This window comes from Sinocyclocheilus anshuiensis, unplaced genomic scaffold (assembly GCF_001515605.1).
Source record: "Sinocyclocheilus anshuiensis isolate Anshui unplaced genomic scaffold, SAMN03320099.WGS_v1.1 scaffold107, whole genome shotgun sequence".
NCBI lineage: Eukaryota > Metazoa > Chordata > Actinopteri > Cypriniformes > Cyprinidae > Sinocyclocheilus > Sinocyclocheilus anshuiensis.
This window is the reverse complement of record NW_015549584.1, coordinates 1,904,442-1,927,046: the sequence shown is the minus strand read 5'-3', so window position 1 is coordinate 1,927,046 and position 22,605 is coordinate 1,904,442. Positions and strand designations below refer to the sequence as shown.

Genomic DNA, 22,605 nt, shown 5'->3' with positions numbered 1-22,605 from the left:
GAAATTGCTAGTAAAATTTCACACATAATTACAAAGGAACAGCATAACATTGAATTAAACATGAAATTTTGAAATATTGAGACAGTATTTTTTTGCTTATAAAAGCATGTTATAAAAGCATTTCCTTTTAAAAGCATTTTATTGATCTAGGTAAATGTTAATTTATAAGTATGCGATTGTTTATTGTTAATTCATTTTTGTTCATAATCATGATACATTAATGAATTGTTAGTTCAAAATACCTAATGCCTTAACTCTGTCTGTGTGGACTTTAGACAGGACTGTCTCTCCTGTCCTCTGGTTTGCAGTTGTGCGACTTCATCTTGGCCAGTTTCTCAGACTTGGTTTATTTTAAGTGTCTGCCTTCACATCACAGCCTGTAACTCCTGCTGATGAGTTCTTGGGGAGACCATAAAAAAGCAGCACCCACCCATCAAATAATGGGAGTTTATCTGAGAGGGGAATGATGGTCTATGAGGGTTAATGAGTGTCATTAGAATATCATGCTGACTGCATCATATTGTTGCTATGTGTATTGTGTAATTGTTCCTCCAAAGGTTTAACCTTACACAATATTTTTTCATTTTCCCCCAATGTTATTTTCTTGTTGTGTTTTTCTCGCTTTCTTTTGAACACTCTCTTTCACATAGTGCTCTCTTGCTCATCACTACTATTGATCTGGCTGTCTCTGTTATTTAAGATTCCCTGAATGCTCATTAATTAAGCCTGTTGAGAAGATCTAGAGAACAATTCCCACCCTCAATATCAATTACTATCAGAATAACCGTTTGAAGAGACACACTGTAACCCAGTTGTTTGCTAACAACCAGCCCAAATCTGCAGCATATTGCTGTATGCTGTGGATATTAGCAGGTATAAAGATATATTGTGTTTATTTACAAGTAAACACTCTTTTTCAAATAAAATAAAAAGGAGATAGTTTTTTTTTAACAATGTCCTTAAAAAAAAAACTGCCTTAATGCACATATTTTGAGATTTAGCACAGCACTGGTTGTCCATAGTCAGCTCTCTTGAGTATCTTAAAGGATTGCATGCCTAAATATCTGCTTTTCTTGACGATCTGGACACATTGTATTGATTTTCTGTAGATGAGCTGGAGAGCTGTGGTTACAGAGGTTTGTTAAAAGACTGCTCAAAAGGATAATGCATGTATGGTGGTCACACGATCAAGTCTAGTTGTGTTGAGTTATTTTAGGATTACATAACATATTGGCTGCGATACACAGGGTCAGGAAATGTATTGCAATGATCATGCATCTATAATTTTGGTGTTTTTTGTGTGCATGAAATGGAAATTCATCCTATTTCTTTTCTTTTTTTTTTTTTTATGATTAATCTGTGCCACGGTTATTATATTTCACTAAGACTAAAACGATAAAAAAAATATTTTCATTACTTAAAATAAAATAAAATAAAATAAAAACCGTATTAATTTTATGTAATTGCCAAGGCAACATTTTTTTTCTTTTTTTAAGTTTAACTACAACTGAAATAAAAATGTATAAAAACCATGTAGACATAAAAAAATAATAAAAATGACAAAAGACTAAAATTGCAAAAACATGAAATACAGTATAACATCATGAAAACAGGAAATATAAAATAGAAACTAATTCAAACATTAGTGAAAACTATAATAGTATCTTGATACTAAAATAATACTGATCCATGCACATGTTTAATTTATTTATTTGAAGTGTTTATGTATTTATTTATTTATTGATTGATTGTTTGAATTTAACCTCAAAATGGCATAACTCAATCTTCGGGTGAGACTACAAACTATGCCTGACTTGTCCAGTTAATTGCTTTGCACAAACTCTCATTCATCCAGTCAATAACTTAGAACCCACCCTATATTTTTTCTTTTACAAAAAAAACAACAACAAAAAATTACTTGGATGTGCCTCCCAATATGCAAGAATAGAGAAGACTTTAATTTCATAAGATATTTTATAAGATATTCACGTGAGTCTAAGCTCAGTTAATCATTTGTATTTGTTGTCACTCACTTGTCTGCCTGTAGAGCTGAACCTGGTCTTGAATGTTTCTCCAGGGCTGAACTCTTTGACACAGCACACAGTTAAAGGCAGCAATCAGCTCTCTGGAGTGATGAGTGCCACAGCTTTATCGGGCAGCTGTATAGATGTCTATCCCTCATCTTTATGGGGACATTTATGATGGAGGGATTTCCAAGACACTGATCACTCTCCTCTGTATCTGAGACCATAACCTACAAGCCCATCCTATAGTTTCATGCTTTTTGTGTGCCTTGTTGTTTGTTTTACGAAAATAATATATATTGTTAGTAATAAGCTGGAGAAGACATTTATATCAAAATCAAATATTTCCAAGTTCTTGTGTCCTAGCTGCCTTTCTGTTGTTGTTGCATAGTCGTGTTAGTTTTTCTTTGACATTTGTGTACCATCATTTACATTTTTTATTTTTTTGGCAGGAGTTGTTTTAAAGGAGTTTTTATTTGAATTTTCAGTAAATATTCATTAACGAGACACTGATTGTCCAGTAAAAGTATGTGGGGGCAGGAACAGAACAGAATGAGCTCATTGACTTGACAGTAAGGATGTTAATGGAAGCCATTTTCGCTTTAATCTAATAGATCGCTTTATAATATTGAACATGCAAGTGTGCGACATCTCTTTCTCGCAATTGTAGCCGAGCTCTAGGATTTATCGTGGTAATATTTCCACTCTGCCTCCAATTTCAGACATTGATTACCCTCAATAACAGCAAACGTGGACCTTTTTCCACATGTACCTGGTCCAGTGCCAGAGTGATTAAGCTGTTTCTAAGCCGATTAATGAAAGAAGGTCTGAATCAAGAAAATACCTTTGAAAATGAAGGAAATGACTTTCCACAGCAGATGTGTTGCTACATTGCCTATTATGTTGCCTATTAAATAGCCTTTTTCAATGGCCCATTATTTTCCTCAATAAAAACACTCACTGGAGCTCGCATACTCCTGCACTTCAGAAAGCATATTGAAGGAACGATGAAATCCCCTGTATAAAATGAAACATTTGATGTCTTAAACACGAACCAGACGGGTTCAGGCTACTTGACAGGGCTTCATGGCAGGTGTGGAGTGGGCCAATTCTGTTTTATAACTGCATCTCTCCTCAGAAAATCTGCCAGGGAACAAGCCCCCTGCCAGTCGCCCGCCTCTCGCATGCCCTCGGATTACTGAAAGGTTGCGCCCATTATGGAGTTATTGAAAGGCAAAATCATGGCAGAAATCGTTACGGGACCTCCCTTTATACTTGACTTCAAATGTCACATCTATTCTATTCTATTCTATTCTATTCTATTCTATTCAAAGTAGTTTCCCAATTTAAAATGTTCCTCATGGATTACTGAACATAAGAAACTGATATGTGATCTCAAACCTCGTTGGCTGTCTGAATTTTGAATTCTGACATTTTGAAAAAGCTATGGCAACCAATACAGTTCACGTCAATCAATTACCAAGAGAGCCACGTTCATCTGGCCTCCAGTAATATGACTGTTTACCCCTTTGCATGTGGCTCTGTGAAATACAAGCCTCTAGTATTGTCTTTTTCGGGCTTGTGACATATTGTCGTAATGTGACAGAAAGCCAGGATGAAATGTGGCATTTTGGAAAGGTCAGTTCATGGCCGTCTCAGAATTCGTCTCCCATCATGACAGTGGCAGTTGTCATATGGATGTTGGCATGTGCAGTCATCCTATAACTTGGAGAAAAAATGCAATGGGACTATCTAAAGATGATGACTTCCTGCTTTCTTGTGACATACTAAATTAAAATGTTTATTATTTGCTTTTAAAGTAATTTTCTGTTAATTTTCATGACTTTTTTTTCTTTTTGGTAGGAGTATGTTAACACTTACATTTTTTTTTTAAATGTACACAGTCATTCAAAAGTTTGGGATAAGTAATTTTTTAGAAGAGACCCCTCCATCCCCCACACATGATTGTAAAGCGCTTTGGGTGTACAGCAATACACAATAAAGTGCTATATAAATGCCCCATTCATTTTTTATTTAGATTGTAAATTAATGCTGTTCTTATGAATTTTGTATCATGCTTTCCACATATATTAAGGAGTGTGACCCTTTTCAACATTGAAAATAATAAGAAATGTGACTGAAGAAAATTCAGCTTTGCCATCACAAGAATACATTTAATTTTAAGTATTTTAAATTATCAAAGCTATTTTAAATTGTAATTATATTTCACAATATAAATGGTAGTGTAAATATAATTAATTATATGGGGGAAAAAACGATCAAATTTTTTGCAATATAGGCTAAATATTTATGATGCAACATAAAATAACAGAACTACAGAATTAATGGAACTTTTCCCCCCCTTGATTTAAGCAGCTACACATTGGTTTAGGTTTAGGTTTTTCCATGTATATTAATTAAGGCAGTGTATCCATGTTAAGGTATAACATTATCATTTTAGAAATTTCTCTCAAATTTCTAAGTCCCTCCAGCAGGAGGAGGGAGAAAAGACGTGCTTGTCCCAGAATCAAATCAAATTCCTCTTATCATCTTGTTATTTGCCGATGTTATCTGTGCAGGTAATGTGGTTATAAATTCAATTTCAGCCATGGGATTTCATTGTTTACTGATGCTGGTTGCCTTTAGGCAGAGATGCAAGCAGTTAGTACTTGTCAGTGAATTTATTTGAGCTGCACCGTAGATGAAATTTAAAAGAGAGGGGACTCACAGGGGGGCCGACTTTCAAGGGCATGGCTCCAGGTGACGTTTATATGCAGATCCATGTTTTATTCACATCTATTTGCTTTCATTTGGCCACATGGTAGTCTGTGATGGCCTCACTTCGAGACAGGTATTGCTAGTTGATGTCTCTGCTGTCATGTTAATGAGCTTCTTTTAAGTGACACATCTGCCTGGACTAGATGATTTTTATCATTGTATAGAATTCTCGGTAACACTTTACTTGAAGGGGTGTGCATAAGACTGACATGACACCTTCATAATCATGACATGACACATGTCATGAATATGAAGGAGGTTTTATGCATGTTTATGAACACTGTCATTAAGTGTCATTCGCTCAGTTATGTCATTTTTAATGCAAATATGACATTATTTGACCTAACCTAACCCTACCCCTACCCTTACCCCTAACCATAGCCCATAACAAAGACATCTCAAACAATGTCATCTTTGCATTAAAAATTACATAACTGAGCGAATGACACTTAATGACAGTTGTCATAAACATGCATAAAAAACCTTCATATTCATGACATGTGTCATGTCATGATTATGTAGGTGTCATGTTATGATTAGGAAGGTGTCATGTCAGTCTTATGCACACCCCTTCAAGTAAAGTGTAACCGAATTCTCTTTAATACTCATTGTAGGTTTATAATAATAAAGCATGTCTCTTTTGTGTGCCCCTCTCTCACCTGTCTCTCCAGGTAAAGTGAAGGCCCTGTATGACACACAGACGCCCATCTGTCCGATCTGTCATGCTGTGCTGCGGCCAGGAGAGTTGCAAGAACACATGGAGCAGGAGATGGAGCGTCTAATGCAGCTACACAATAGGTACATCCTCCAGTTCATCCTCAACACACTCTTGACAACAGTCTTTTGATATATGTAGACAGCAGATAAGCGCACTTGATCAGCACAGTGGAGTGCATCATTTGTTATTATTTTGAGTCGTTTGGGACGCGGTAACACACGGCTCTCTCACAATATATTGCTTTACAGATCTATCACTTTTGCCACTCAGAAATGTTAGTGCAATCATGCTGCACGTATCAAAAGTTCAGCGCTCGGGTGCGGTTAGAGCTCACACTACATGCGTACCGCGCCCGAGCCCAACTGAACCGCGCTCTGGCCCACCTCTTCCAACCGAACCAGGGACAGCTTAACGAACCGGAGCGATCACACTAGTAAAAAACGAACCTGGCTTTAGGGGTCAAATGCGCTCGGGCTCGGTTAAGATTGCCTAGTGTGAGTACGCCCTTATTCTCCCGCATCCCGCACACACGAGTCTCTACCCGCCCGCACCCGCACTCGCCCATCAAGTGTTGTCCCGCGCCGCACTCTGTTGCGTTGGGTCCCGCCATAGTGCAGGTCTTTACTCGGAAGGTGCCTGTTATAATGTTATGATCGAGGCTCTGGACTCTGAGCATAACTTATTTTTCTATAACAAACTATCAAATATTTTTTATAAAAACGTTTATGCCCTGGCAGTGGCAAATACCTTTGTTTTTATATTTAATTTGATCACATTAATGTTTAAGTTGAGATTTACAATAATTATTTTAACTGCTACTATGTAAAAGGAATACTGCGGTAAAAAAGCACCTTATGTGGTGTTCGGGTCCTTTTTGCTCCGAAAACATTTTTTTTTCCCCGAAAATACTAGTTAATGTTATCGCATTGGACTGAAATTTTGTGACTTTGTTCACAAAGGGTATAACTACTTCTAAAAAAATTTTTGATCATTTTCATACTTTTCTGGGGGAGATTTTTCACCTTGTTACACCCGTGATGTTACAGAGCAAAAAGGACCCGGCCTCAAACAAATGCTTATAAATCACTCATTATGCTATATTATCAACAAAGATTGGATTCAATCTTTTTGTCAACTTCTTATCTTTCATTTAAGACTGGTTTTGTATTTATATTTGCTTCTGATTAATCGTTGGCCTCATTTATCTGAGAGTAGGCACCTCATTTTTTGAGTGAAAAAAGCATTATTTATGGATAATTTTCACAATGTTCACAATGCTAACACACAAATTTTCATCAGTTTTTATTTAATATTGTGAAAATTATTCATAAATAATGCTTTTTTCACTCAAAAAATGAGGTGCCTTCTCTCAGATAAATGAGGCCTACGATTAATCAGAAGCAAATATAAATACAAAACCAGTGCTAAATGAAAGAAAAGAAGTTGACAAAAAGATTGAATCCAATATTTGGTGATAATATAGCATAATGAGTGATTTATAAGCAATTTTTTGAGGGAGTACCCTTTTTGCTCTGTAACCTCGTAAGTGTGATAGGGTTCTGAACACAACACAAGGGTTAAAGTGTTTGCAAACCAAATGTTATTGCACTTTTGTTCATATATAGCAGTACTTTTAAATGAAAAAGTGCACAATACACTACTTTTTAATTCATTATTGAATTTTGTGCATATCAATGCGATTAATCGCAGAAAAAACATGTGATTAATTTTTAATTAACGCGATTAATCGTTGCACATATATATCCATGTATAAATGAATGCATTTTATTTTATATTTAACATTCTTTATTAATATATTTAGCATTTCTTTATTTAAATCGAATACTTAAATCGAGAGTATCCCAATGCTGACCCAATTTTTGAATCCATTTTGTTGTTATAATAAAACAATGCCTAAGAAAATTCAAACAATAACTTTATTTGTCTGTTTTTTTGTTTTTTGTTTTTGTAAACCAGTTAGAAAGAAATTAATAATTTTAATTTAACATTAATATATTAATATCTAATATTTAATTATTTAAATTGAAAAATCTAAAAGAAAATTAAGAAAAAATAACTATAAAAATAATATAATATCCAAATGTTGTCCAAATTTTCATCATAATCTAAAATCCTAATAAAAAAATATATATATATAAATAAATAACTTAAAAAAAAATGTATTTACTTGCTTAGTTACTTATGCTTACCATATAGAAATAAATCCTCCCAACCATTAATTCTTCAAACGGCTTGGTTGCGGGGATGCTGGAGCGTAATATAAATGCAATAATTTATTTTATTATTTATAATTTTTATTTTATTAATACTAGTTTTATTTAACATTTAAATAAATAAATAAATCCCAATGCTATCTGCTATCACACTCTTTTCCACCTCATTCTTCACCTCCAATTCTCATGGAGACGACAAAAATGAAACCTGTCATGTTCCTCTGTAATGAACATGATACAATCCATATAATGACTGAGACAATCAATAATCTATCAACCTCCCTCTGCTTCGCTCATGTCTTCTTTTGTTTTTCCATCCATCCAGCTCAATCTGAGATCATCAGCTGATCAGTCAAGGGTTGATTTGTTTTTTTTTAACTGCCTCAGTCTCTTTGTGTCGGCCGGAGCACATAGACAGTAAAGTGCCGCTGACAGTCAGCATGCTCTTCTGTCACTCTTACTCAAATCTCATCCAGGCTCATGAAAATGCATCGCTGCCCATAGTAAAGCGATTAAAACTGGAGACAAGAGCAGGAGAGATGGAGGAAGGGCAGAATTAAAGCAGATTGAGCCAATGAATATGTACACACACATATAGATGCACACAAACTCCTTGACACCTCCTCCCTGTAGCCTGTCCTTTCCAAAGGCACATTAAATGCTTCCAGGTCTTGATGGCATATTTATCTACAGCCTCCGGGCATGTGCACCATGCTTCCACCCTTCTCCCTGTCTCCTCCATCATTGCAACATCACAAATTACAAGCTGTTACATTGTTCCTGACATTTCACAGCCAGTCAAGCTCAAGGCAGTCCCTGCGAAAATCATAGCAAGCTAATAACGCGTTTCCTCAACGTTTGCTATCAGCATCAGACGAGGCAGGGCGGCACATTAGCCACTCTGAACACATGAAAGATTTCTCCAATAAAGAAATTATAGCCATAATCTGCTTAGTGACAGAGCTGTGGACAGTAATTGTGTCAAATTGAACTCGGCCCCAGGGTGTGTTAGAGCCTTCCTGCTGTACAGGACCTTAGTGGAGACAGGTTTTATACATGATTTTTATTTGACTGTGAAGGAAATGTCGTTTGAGAACAATATGCAACCTGATCCCTCGTTTCCGAGCATGTTTGCATATTCTGATTCAAGCTTTGTGTTTAAAACAAGACTGAGTTTTGTTGGTAATGGGATTGTGGTGATGAAATATGTGTTAATAACACTCTCTCCTGTTTACAGTCAGGGTCCTGCTCAAAAGGAGTGTCTCGCTGCTGGGCCGCCTAAGGTACGGACTCTCCAATGTACTTCACAACACTTGTTTTGTACAATTTATTTATGTCTACAGGCAATAATAACAGCTCTACCTCTCTCAGTCTCTGTTCTCTATGCACATAAAGAGAGAGGGTTCCTCCTCTGCCTCCTCTCCACGTCCCGCTGATGAGGCTGTGCACTCCGACAGGTACCAGGTGAGCACGAAATGCACGTTATATACATCTAACTTCATTAGCTTGCACTTCTTTTGAAGAGCATATTGAACTTTAATCAGTTAAAGGTAGAATCAAACTAATTAAAGTGTGGACTTTTCCCATTCCTGGACTACATGTCAATCAAAAGTTTGAGACAGACCTCAGTGTAGTGCTGCCATCTACTGGACTTTAATTGAATTTAAAATAATATTAATGTTCTAAAAATGTTACATTATATTTTCATTCTTCTTAAGAAACTTGAAATTCACTATAGCATCTATAAAGATAGCCTTCATGCTTTCAATGTTGGAACTAGCCACAGATAGACAGACCTTCTCAAACCTTATAAACAGTAACTTAAACAAAAACACTCGCACTCTTTTTGCTACTGTTTAGAGACTGACAAACCCCCCAAGTCAGATTCCCAGTGAAATGCTCTCCAACAGCAAATGCAATAAGTTTGCTTCCTTCTTTTCTGAGAAGATCAATAATATCAGAAAGGCGATTAGCACATCCTCAAGTTATGCAGAGGTCAGACAGATTGGACCGCAATTTCAAAAATAAGTCACTATGTCTATTTTTGAAGCAACTGATAGCAAAATTTTGGAAGAAATAGTACAGCACCTTAAATCGTCAACCTGCTATCTTGACACACTTCCCACATCTTTTTTCAAAAGTGTGCTTAACGGTTTAGAAGCAGATCTCTTAGAAGTGGTGAACGCCTCGCTTCTTTCTGGGACTTTTCCAAACTCCCTGAAAACTGCAGTTGTTAAGCCCCTTCTGAAAAAGAGCAATCTTGATAACACCATATTGAGCAACTATAGACCAATATCAAATCTTCCTTTTATAGGCAAGATTATTGAAAAGGTAGTTTTTAATCAGCTGAACAACTACTTAAACTCAAATGGATACCTGGACAATTTTCAATCTGGTTTCCGACCGCATCACAGCACAGAGACAGCGCTCATTAAGATAATAAATTATATTCGCTTTAATTCTGATTCTAGCAAAATATCAGTGTTGGTACTACTAGATCTTAGTGCTGCGTTTGACACTGTTGATCATAACGTACTTCTAGAGAGACTGGAAAGCTGGGTCGAGCTTTCTGGGATGGTACTCAAATGGTTCAGGTCATACTTAGGCTCAATTCTTGCACCGATCTTGTTTAGCCTGTATATGCTCCCACTAAGTCAGATAATAATGAAATGTGTTTATGCGGTTTAAGTTTAAAAAAACACGTCGATTTTTACAAAGCTCATCGTTCTGAAAAGCGAGGTGTGCTCTGATTGGCCAGCGATCCAGTGCGTTGTGATTGGCCGAATGCCTCAAGCGTGTGACGGAAATGTTATGCCCCTACCATACTGTGATGCCGTGTCCCGGTGCGATGAGACAAATACAATAAAACCCATTATAAATTAGGCATTTTTAGCATCCAGTGGGGACATAATTACGGATTATAATGACTTATACAGTCGTTTTACGCGTTGCGTGACATCGCGCCACGTAAACATAAAACCATGTCTGCATTTGTGATCGGAGAAACAACAAACAACAAGCGCTACTCTACACTGCTCAAAACTCGCGTTTGAATAGTCAGTGGCAAATTCTTTAAATATGAAAACGTACTTACAGGCTGTGAGTCAGAACAGCCAGCATTGTAGTCTACTCTCCCAGGTTCAGGAAACAGTCCTCCGTAAAATGCGCTGCACACATCTGAATATTTGGTTTTAACTGTTCTGGAACAGTGTTGTAAATACAACTTAACCGCTGATTTCTAGTTGTGTCCTCTTTTGGAAGGCCAAACAAAGTAGTTTCGCTTTCACAACGAAACACACAGCGTCTCCACGACATGGCGGCGGCGGCAACAACAATACTACAGCGAGAAACAAAGTTACGCCTTCTTTCTTTGCGTAAACATTTGGGTGTTATTCAAATCCTTCTTTCTTTGCGTAAACAAATCGGTGTTATTCAAATCTTCCCACAAAGTGACGTAGACATGTGGGGGCGTGTTTAAACAAGGCGTTTTAGGAGGGCGTGGATGAGTCTTAACTTTTATAAATAATATCTCTTTGGGTTTGAGACTTTGGTCTATGCAACTTTAGGGATCTTATCTATTCACGAACAGTTTGTAACAGTCAAAAGAGAAAGGAAAACTTGAAATCGCATCATATGGTCCTTACACTGGCTTCCAGTTACATTTAGGATTGATTTTAAAGTACTTTTACTCTTTTATAAATCACTTAATGACCTAAATACATTGCAGATATGCTCACCAAATATAAACCTAACAGACCACTCAGATCATTAGGATCGAGTCAGTTAGAAATTCCAAGGGTTCACACAAAACATGGGGAGTCCGCTTTTAGCTATTTTGCCGCCTGCAGCTGGAACCAGCTTCCAGAAGAGATCAGATGTGCTAAAACATTAGTCACATTTAAATCCAGACTCAAAACTCATCTGTTTAGCTGTGCATTTATTGAATGAGCACTGTGCTTATTATTTTACAAACAATGCTGTCCTCATAATATCACACTTACTTTTTTTGCTGCCATTTTTCATAGTATAAATTGGTCATTATATTTTAGGTTTGCAGGGTATGGTCAATCCTAAACATAAAAAATTTGATTTATACCTGAATTGCTGTTTATAACCCATTTTACTTCCACAATATGACATATTTGTGAAACTGGATATTCTGAGAACAAATGTTTTATGATGGCTTAAAGGCTTATTCTTTAAAATAAAATGTTAGGTGTAATGTTTTTGTATGAGATTATGGATTTTGAACCTTCCCTTTTGTTTTTCTTTTTTCATTAGACATTTTTGCGAGTACGAGCAAACAGGCAAACAAGACTCAATGGTAAGGTGTCAATGACTTTCAGTATCTCAAAATCTTCTCACTGTATTTCTCTTTTTTATTTTGCATTTCAGTCATTCTAGAGTCATAAACATGCATTGGATCTGACCAAATTCATGTATCTCTATGAATACTAATACAAGTTTTTTTATACAAGTTCCATAACAAGACATTCTTTGAAAATGACGGTAACACTTTAGAATAGGAAACACTTATTCACTATTAACTACGACTTTTCCCTCAATAAATTCCTAATTTGCTGCTTATTAATAGGTAGTAAGGTAGTTGTTAAGTTTAGGAATTGGGTAGGATTAGGGATGTAGAATAAGGTCATGTAGAATAAAGCATTAATATGTGCTTAATTAGTACTAATAAATGGCTAATATTCTAGTAATATGCATGCTAATAAGCAACTAGTTAAGAGACCCTAAAATAAAGTGTTACCAAAATGACATACAGTAATTATTACAAATTGTCCTCAGACAGCACTGGTACACTTTGAATCACACTTCTAACACAGTTAAACATTCACAATTAAAGCACCACCCCTGACCTTTGACCTAGCACCCTCACGAGCAGAGCGGATTATTGACCTTTAACCTTTTTATATGTTAACAGTTAAGGAGCTCTGCTGGTGCAGGTGCTACGCCAAACAGAAAGTGAAATCTGTTCATGTTTGGCCTGACTGTGGATTCCCACATGTATCTTCTTGCCCACTGTCTGGTAAGCTGTTCTCCACACACGGCACATGACAGCGGATTCACTACCAACTCTATATAATTTTATTTACATCAAGTTTTGTGTTTAGTAAAATTATAGGTATATAAAGAAGCTTTATCTAGAATGCCAACCAGCACTGATTTAAATTAATCTTAAAGGAGAAAATGACTTTAGAATCATCTTCTACAGATGTAGAATGAGATGATGAAAATTTATATAGTATTTAATGTAATATTACGCCCTTGACACAGTTATACACAGAGTATTGAAGCTCTGTACTGTGAAATATTGATACTCTATCATGTTGAATTTTTGATCATTTATCAGGACTGTTAATTTTTATGTTATTTCATTAACATCTAAAAAAGGTGCACTGGACGATTGGTCACAGCTAATTGATCAGGTTCTCTCTCTAATTAATGATCCCCTCTCTGTTATGCTCAACTTCATTGTGATTGTAACAGCCTCAGCTCTGTTTATACTGTCTTCTTTCACTATATTATGAGCTGAGGCTCCTAAAGATTAATGTCCCTTAACATCATTAGCAGCTCAGCAAAACACAGAGATTTTAATGGAGTGGTGGATACCGTTCCACAATGCTGAATTTTACTACTTCTGTGTGTGTGTGTGTGTGTGTGTTTGAGAGAAGAAGATGCAGAGAATTCTGGAAATCTTTTATTTGTCTTTATTTTATAATCAGATAAACAGATCAGTCCAATTCCCTTCCCATTTATTTATCTTTTGTAGGCCATAGAGGCCTTTCTGTCTTATCAGTTTATGTCAGCTTGAGATCGTATATATTTCCATCATAAAACTGCTACTGGAGAAAAATCAAATCAAAAAATGTATTTATGCTTCATATTTTTAGATAACATAATATGAAAAGTGTCAAGCATCAGTAAAAAATCTGCTGTTTTGTTGAGGTTTTTTTTTCATTGTTTGTTTTATTTTACAGCACGCATTGGGAAACTTAAAAGACGGAAAGCAGAGGAAGACCAGGTATGATGAAAATGCAACTTATTTCTCAGTGTGCATTTGTCAGAGGCGGACAAAGTACTCAACTCCATTAAGTAAAGTACAGATACTCAAAAAGTGTACTTAAGTACAATACTCAAGTAAATGTACTTAGTTACTGTCCGCCTCTGGCATTTGTTCATTCAAAACAATGAACCTTCCTTCCCCTGTAGTCTGTATTTTCTCTAGATCTGCTTTCACTGACAGATTTTGAGCAGTTCTGTGCAGTTGGGCTTGTGTGACTGTTTGTGATGTCTGTACTTGACAGGCAGCATGAGACAGGCGTCAGCTGTCCTGTTCTGCTAAGTCAGTCGTATGATGTATAAGACAGGTAAATGTGGCCAGAAGGATCAGACAAACTATAAACCTGCCTGTGAAATGTCTGTTTCTTTTTATTTTCTGTTTCTTTCAGCTGTGACCTAATGCCAAGAGGGCATTCAGGGCAGGCAGCAGATGAAAGCGTTGTCTCGAGGCTGGTGGAGACATTTTCACCAGAGATTCTGATATGTGTGTGTTTTCTACAGAGAGACGGCGTGTGTGTTGTTGAAGATGGCTCTGTGCTGTCAGCCGGGAGGGAGTTTGAATGGGCCAAACAGAGAAGAATACAGATGGTTTCTGTTCTCAGAGGCTTCAGAGGTACGAAACACAAACAAACACTTCACAGTAATTAAAATACAAGCCAAATACTCAAATACATCCATATAAATCAGTCCATGTTTATAAGGAGTCAGATTGGAGTAATGTATCAGATTAGAAAGGCAAATATCTTTAAAAAAAAAACTCTACAATAAAAAAGCCACTTAACTTGATGAAATCAGTTGCTAACATCCCAAAACTGGAAAAAAAAAAAACTGTCTACAGAGGAGTACTTAGTCCAATTATGCATTGTGACAAGCTCAGTGAAAATAATAATGCAGTACTGAAATGTATCAATAGAAAAACAGTGCAAATAAAAACCGATTATTTTATCCAATCTCCATGTGCTACACTGAAAAAAAAGCCACTGTGTAGTTTTTACTTTAAAACAATTTTCTCTCAGAAGTAATGGCAAGTAAAGCAATGAATTAAAATTTTGAAGTAGAAATAGTGTTTTCTTGTAAAAAATGTACTCCAGTAATCTATGGAAACATTTTTTTTACAGTGTGTATATTTTTATGTAAACTAGTAGGCATCATGCTAAATAGAGTAATAGTTTGTTGAAATTGAATACAAATGTCAAGTCTATTTGTAGAGTTAATGCCAATGCACAGCGTTCCAAAATCGGTTACCTATGAGGTTCAGTGACCGACTATGTAAGCAGCAAGGCAGCTCACTTAGTTTTGCAACAGAGCTTGTGTGTGTGATTAGTTCACAACAGACACGTGAGGTAATTGGAGTGGTGTTAACCTCTTGAGAAGGAGATTACTGTAAAAACTGTCAAAAACAGAGACAGAGCCGATCACAAAGGACTCAAAGGTCATATAGACCCTTGTGTCCTTAAAAACACTTTTAATTTTATTAGCACTTTGCAGTTCATCAGTAGGGCGCATTTGTATCTCGACCTATTTTTGAATTTCATACTCTATTCCTTTGGCTGTCTTGCTCGGTAAGGCTTTGTGTTTTTTGTCATTTAATAAATTCTCATATCAAATGTCCTAAGGTTTGGTGAGCAGCACACTGAAAGAACATCAGGACAGTGATGCAGATCTGGATGTGGACGGTGATGATACTTTGGAATATGGAAAAGCACAGTATCCTTATTTTTGCTGTCAGTCAGCACGGTTTATGGCACAGCAAGAACATGCAGTGATCTTTTTTTTTTTTTGTGAAAGCATTTTTGATAATAAGAAATGTTTCCTTAGCAAATGATCTCAGATACACAGAGGTGGATGTGATTCCCTGTTCGGAAATTTTAACTTCTTTCCGTGTGCTCTGGGACAGATTTTCAAGCATTACTAATCGTGCAACTGAGGTCAAGTTTGCACATGGAAGGGACACATGAGGAATTATATATGGCTGACCCGTTCAATAAGAGTACACAAATCAGTTCTTTCTCAGCGGGGCTACATTTTGGCAAGTTCACTGAAGCGTGTTTGACTTATGTTTTGGAGTGAATCATTAATCAGCTTGATTGATCCATTTATCAGTCGAGGAGTGTCATATTGCAGGGAAACTATGAAATACTTTTTCTAAATGTAATTATTCTGAATGTATTATGTGCGAGTGATTTGTACGTATTTGCATGTCCACCCACAGATTAGAGAAGTTGCATCATCAGACTTTTCTCTTTCTCTGTCACACACACACACACACAAATTATATATTATATTATTATATTATATTATACTGTATAGGCCTATATCCCATGGTGCCTCATGATTTTCATATTTAAAAATATATATACAATATATATATGTGTGTGTGTGTGTGTGTGTGTGTGTGTATGTGTATATATATATATATGCTCATGCACACAATATAAAATATAAAAATATATTAATATAATTTTACATTTAACACAAGATTTCTGTTTTGCAGCATATTTTTCTACCTGATCCGTCACCACTCTCCAGTAGGTATTTAGCCTGAGGACGAGGGCAGTTATTTCATATTTCCAGCAGACAGCTACAAGAGAAAACCAGGATTCATTATGCTTATATTTGGCGGCTATTACATGAGGCAGTTTTGATGGATCACTTAAACCCCCTGCTGTCATAGTTCAATTCCTGAGAGCTGATTAAATGGGGATGCGTTGGCCAGGATGTTCCTACCGGGGAATTAGGGGCTCTGAGCGAGTGTTATTTAATTGTGGTGAAGTGGAAACACTTGAGTGAGGAAGGGTTAGTGAGGCGGGAAGGATGACCATTCCTGACAAATGACAGTACGCGCTTGCTGCCCAGCCCTGTGTGGACGCGCTAATAAAGCAATTAACACTGAGACAATGTTTGCACACTGCAGTGACATGTCTGTCCCTTACCTGCTGTGGGAAAGGCCGACACAAGGGGCAATCTTAAGCTGTTTTTGCCCACACTAAAAGTTTTTGTAATTGTACTTTTATTAGGTTTATTAAGTTACTTAAAATTTCCATAGGACCTTTTGTGTCTTTTCTTTGATTATCTAACCACTTCGTATCCATTTACTTGAACATAGACATATGCAGTCAGTGCATATTCATTTATATGTGAATAACACATATTCAGTGCTTAATTTTTACTGTTCAATATGGCAATACAATAGGGATGCTCACTATCATGTGTTACAATGTTGAATTTGCTTCTGAATGCACCTCATTTAATGATGCAATCTGTCTTCTGATTACCGTTCATGTGTAATTTAGAATTCATAACATGTGGCCTTCAGCGACAAAGCCCTCAGCATGCTGTGACTTTCTAATCAATCTCTGATGGATTTGTTCTTTGTTTCGTTTAGGTTACCGGATGACCCCACCCTCAGTACGCTGGAGGCCCTGAAAATACGCATCCGAGATCTGGAGAAGCAGCTCACACGAGGGGACAGATTCAAGTGTCTCATCTGCATGGTAAGCTTGACCTTGCATATGTATTCAAAATGGACTAAAATGAAATGAATACATATTAATTACTATTCAAATGTTTGTGGTCAGTAATAGACTTGTTTAATGTGTTAGAAAGAAGTCTATCATGCTCACCAAGGCTGCATTTATTTAATCAAAAATAGAGTAAAAACAGTAATATTGTAAAATATTATTCCAATACAAACAATTTTGTCATTTTTCTATTTTAATGTTTTGAAATCGCATGCTTCTAAAGAAATCATTGCAACATGCTGATTTGCTGCTCAAGAAACGTCTTATTTATCAATGATGAAAACAGAAAAATAAATTTTTCTTATGCACATCATTTTATTGTGTACATATACTTTTTCAGGACTCTTACACAGTACCTCTGACCTCCATCCAGTGCTGGCATGTCCACTGTGAGGAATGCTGGCTTCGCACCCTGGTGAGATGAACATGAATCATACTGTACTTAAAAAAAAAATTAAAAAAGATTTAAAGCACAGCCGTGTGATTTCAACACGTGAACCCTTTGTTACTATCAGTTGTTATTGATTGTCAAATTATCATTCTCGCAGGGAGCAAAGAAACTGTGTCCACAGTGCAACACTATCACCTCACCTGGGGACCTGAGACGAGTGTATTTGTGAAAGATTACAGCTGTCCTGTCATCTGCCTGTTTGCACTCTACACAAATAGATCTTTCTGGGCTGATGCAAAACTTAGAAGACATCTTGCCCAACAGAGTCATTGCCCAAAAGTTCCTGTCGGAATGCAACCCAGTTACTGTACATGAAGACCACTGTGTTAATTTCTTAATGAAATGGTAAAGTTTTAAAGCATAAATCTGCCGTAACAATATTGTAAGGACAGTAAAACCGATCACCAAATGTTGTTTCTATGTATAAAACCTTGTTTTATAAAATATTGTTAAGTTATTCTCATAGAGAACGTTCTAAACCAAACGGTCAAATAGTTTTGTGAATGTTTACACTGAAGAGGTCTTTTCTAATTTGGATCTAGCAGTGTTAATATCTGAAATTGGTAAGCGGTTAACTTTGAAATCATTCATAAACAGTGTTTTGTGTAGAATGTGCAGAAAAGTAAATAATCTTGTACATTTATTTTCCATGCTTATGTAACTGTAATTTAATAGTGAATGGGATCCTTTAAATATGGTTTAAGATAAATTATCATTTAAGCTGTTACACAGGTGATAGTGTAATTGTTTATATTATGCATTTTTTTGTCTCATGATGCCCTTATCCTAAGCATGCGTTAAAAAACTCAAAGACAAGAGACTGCATATGATGCAAAAATACAAAGCCATTCTCACAAGGTTTGTAGATTCAAAAAGTGCTAATTTTATCAAACAGTTCACATGCATAAACAAAAATAGTTTTTACTACAAGGTTCAGCAACAGATATTCTGAGATGAAATAGTCCCCTGTATATTTTTAACATTTTTTGCTCTTCTACTTCAACGTTAGATGCTGTGTAGATGGAATTGTCTGCATTCTTGTAATGAATTAATATTTAACCACTAACAGGTGATTGGCAGGTTATTGTTTTGATATGTACTGTACAGCAGAGCTGCATCGAGGAGCACGTGCTTCCCTCCCTCAGCAGGTGGAATTAATTCTTAATGCAGGATATGGACGATGAGGCTCGTCTCTGCTTAGCCTTCACTCCTCTCCACTGACTGCCAAGCAGAATAAAGGTCTGCTGACACTGAGTCACTATAGGTTACGACATTATGACTCAAGGAGCTAAGCTCAGAACTAACAGAAAATGAGCTCAATTTCCTTTGTGGTATTTTAGCAATAGTTTTGTTACTGTCTAGACACTCTAGTAAAGTTACTACAGGTAACTGAAAGATTGTGAAGCACTTTTGATAGAACTGAAATAGAATGAAACATAAAACCAGCTTTGTTTTATGATGATGTATTTTGTACAGACTCATCTGTTTTTCTTTGACAAAAAATAAACTAAAGTTGTTGTCTAACAGATGTCATTGTCGGCCTTAAAATGGTTTTCAGCAGGCTATATACATAAGTCAGCACCAAGGCACCAGCATTTGGACATAAATGTGGAGCTATTTAGAGGTACGTTTATGCATTTTACAGACATTTTATTCAAAGCTACAGTACTTACATTGCATTAAATGTATAAATTTCATCAATTAATGTACTGTATTCCCTGGGAATCAAACCCATGGCGCTGGCATTGCCTGCACTTCTATTGTTTGAGCTGAGATGGTAGCAGGTACAAAAAATAACCAGCATTTCCTCTTTCCTTTCGGTCTATTTATTGCATCTGAAGTATCTTAACGCCACCTGGCCAGTTCGTTTTAGCCATTCTTAAAGATGCCTTTAATGAATGACCTGATACAGGTGCATCTCAATAAATTAGAATGTCGTGCAAAAGTCCAAAAAATGCAGATGAGCTGAAGGCCACTGTCAAAGAAACCTGGGCTTCCATACCACCTCAGCAGTGCCACAAACTGATCACCTCCATGCCACGCCGAATTGAGGCAGTAATTAAAGCAAAAGGAGCCCCTACCAAGTATTGAGTACATGTACAGTAAATGAACATACTTTCCAGAAGGCCAACAATTCACTAAAAAATGTTTTTTTATTGGTCTTATGAAGTATTCTAATTTGTTGAGATAGTGAATTGGTGGGTTTTTGTTAAATGTGAGCCAAAATCATCACAATTAAAAGAACCAAAGACTTAAACTACTTCAGTCTGTGTGCATTGAATTTATTTAATACACACGTTTCACAATTTGAGTTGAATTACTGAAATATATGAACTTTTCCATGACATTCTAATTTATTGAGATGCACCTGTAAAAGGATTTCTAAGGCTGATGTCCTGACATAACTCTAATTAGCAGCAGTATATGGACACTGTCTGTGTGGATTTAGGTTAGCGCTGGATTAGCGTAGCCTTGTGTCTAATGCAAAAGGAAGTGAACTGCTGCACTACTCTCACAGTGTATTTTACCTTCAAACTCCCAAATGTGACCAAAAATTATATTTACACTTCCAGCCCCAGCAACCCTAACTAATTAAATTATTTTTGGATGCTTTGCAAGGGAGCAGAAATGTCATGACTCTACTAATGTTATATGCAGCCAGTTGTGAGGAGATTTATGTAGAAATATGCAGCTTTATTTGATTGTGATTTTTTGAAGACTCTGTGGAGACTTATGAACTAATGTTCAACTTTATTTGACAAAATTAGTTTTTTGATTCAGCCATGTGAAATTTCAGTTCATTTCTCAGAGTGAGCAATAAACTCAGGCCTACACCTTTAAATAACATTTAGTTGACTATGCATTGTATGATATTGCATGATAATTTAATAACAATAATATAATTTCAGTAATTATGATTTAGCACATTGTATCTTTTTTTTTTTTTAAAGATCAGAACTCAAATTTGACAGTGAATTTTAGTTTTAAAATTCCACATTGCTTGAAAATATGCATAAAATATGATTCATGGTGTAGTTTGAATATAATCTCGTTTTATATTTCCATAATACTATATTTATAATTTACAAAAACATATAATTTGAATTTTGCCTTATTTGGATTATTTACAATGCATTACAGGAAAGACTGGGACTAGTTGTCACAATTTTTAGTTATATAGTTATATACAGTGTAGTTATTTTTATATACTGTAGCCTATATGTTTAGTTTTATATAACATTTCTCAGGCTGGATGTTAATATGGACTTATCTACAAACAGCTATTGAACATTTTCACCATTATTTCTCAGGAAAAACAAATGATTACGGCTTTTCAAAGTTTAGTATGATTAGTAGCCTCTTATCTCTGTCATAACAAATACACTAGACCTGCTGTTTGATTGGCTGAGAGTAAACGGAGGTGGTGGTAATTGTCACTGGCAGTAAGCTGTGGCAGTAAGTCTGTGAGTTAGAAACACACACTTACATACTTCACCATCTAACCTGCACAGACAAGGTAAGAGGCTGAGCTGTCTTTGCTTTTTTTCTGGTGTTCAAAATTTAGAGGGCAAAATGTATGGTTTATTGTAATGTAAATGGTTTTAATAACAAATGGTTTTATTACACAGTGATCAGTCTGAAAGGATACTGGACACACATTGGATTTTTATTCATTTAATTTGTAGATGCATATTCGTTTGTGCTTTTAAGTACATTCAAATATGAATTTTAGTTTTTAAATTTCATGTTGTCTTGAAAATAAAAGCACACTTTAAATATTCTTATTTTTATTTTTTATTATTAATTTATTTATATTTTTTTATATTTTTTATCATCATCATAAGACAGAAACACTTGAACATGCAGTAGCCAAAATATGTCATTAGGGATATTTGATGGAATAAACAAAGAACAGTCAAAATTAACAAACTGCTAGTAGGCAACTGTATATTTATTCTAGAGTTTTCCCAGATCAGACTGAGTGTCCAGTTGGTTTGTCTAGTCTCCAGCAGAGTCCCTAAAAAATGGACCGGACATGATTCCAGACAGACACTGTATAAAACATTAAGACAGGCTTTAGGTCAGTGGGCCTTTGTCATTAGGCTTACATGCTGGGTAATCCTCTTCAATGGCCTAACCTGACTTCATTAAGACATTTTCATGACACTTTACATGAACATGTAAATCCTTTGCCACCATGCAAATAATGTAAATGCTTTGCTAAATTGCATTATTATAAAAGACAGACTCTCCAAAGTTCATTTATAACACCTCACAAACAACTTTTTTTTTAAATCTGTTTTGAGCCAGCTGGAACAAAAAACACATTCAAACATTTTAAAGTTACTTTGACGACTTCCATGGTTCCATTCTGTGTTATAAACTATGCAAAATAAATGAATAATAAATGCTTCTTAGCCAGGAAATAGGGTTGTATTGTTTTGTTTTACTTCGTGTGCCCTGTTCTCTATTACAAGACCCAGTCCACAGAGCTCAAAACAGAATCACTAATCACCCGGATCAGTGGATTAGTTCCTGAGCTTCTCTCTTGGAGGGACGCAGGCGTGCAATAGGCTCAGTGTCTGCCCATGTTAGCTTCTCTAGCTTATAGCACTCTCTCTCCCGTGTTTGCATCTGTCTAGTTGGCTGCTATTGTAGCGACAGATGGATGTCTGCCAAAATACTGTAGAGTCTGATTGAGCACATGCCTTTTGATGTCAAAAGATATGGGAAGCATTTCACCTGCCTTGTAAAAGATGCTATGCATTTTTAGCTGCATTTAATTACACAACCTTAATTT

At 36.0% G+C, this 22,605-nt stretch overlaps 2 protein-coding genes across 3 annotated transcripts in view; both read left to right on the top strand.

Annotated features, from left to right (window-relative positions):
• Window positions 1–18,206, top strand: part of LOC107657852 (E3 ubiquitin-protein ligase RNF220-like) — a 36,525-nt gene extending 18,319 nt beyond the window's left edge. The window contains exons 3-14 of the mRNA XM_016446124.1: window positions 5,474–5,600; window positions 8,992–9,037; window positions 9,126–9,218; window positions 12,036–12,078; window positions 12,694–12,798; window positions 13,751–13,794; window positions 14,334–14,445; window positions 15,449–15,539; window positions 15,664–15,765; window positions 17,218–17,326; window positions 17,694–17,768; window positions 17,902–18,206. Coding sequence (XP_016301610.1) covers window positions 5,474–5,600; window positions 8,992–9,037; window positions 9,126–9,218; window positions 12,036–12,078; window positions 12,694–12,798; window positions 13,751–13,794; window positions 14,334–14,445; window positions 15,449–15,539; window positions 15,664–15,765; window positions 17,218–17,326; window positions 17,694–17,768; window positions 17,902–17,973 — 1,019 coding nt within the window. The 3' untranslated portion in view covers window positions 17,974–18,206. The remainder of the gene's footprint in view (window positions 1–5,473; window positions 5,601–8,991; window positions 9,038–9,125; window positions 9,219–12,035; window positions 12,079–12,693; window positions 12,799–13,750; window positions 13,795–14,333; window positions 14,446–15,448; window positions 15,540–15,663; window positions 15,766–17,217; window positions 17,327–17,693; window positions 17,769–17,901) is intronic.
• A 3,029-nt stretch (window positions 18,207–21,235) lies between these two features.
• LOC107657930 (guanylate kinase-like) overlaps window positions 21,236–22,605 on the top strand; it is a 5,663-nt gene continuing 4,293 nt past the window's right edge. For both annotated transcript variants that reach the window (XM_016446269.1, XM_016446268.1), the window contains exon 1: window positions 21,236–21,321. The gene's annotated coding sequence lies outside the window, so the exon portion shown is untranslated. The remainder of the gene's footprint in view (window positions 21,322–22,605) is intronic.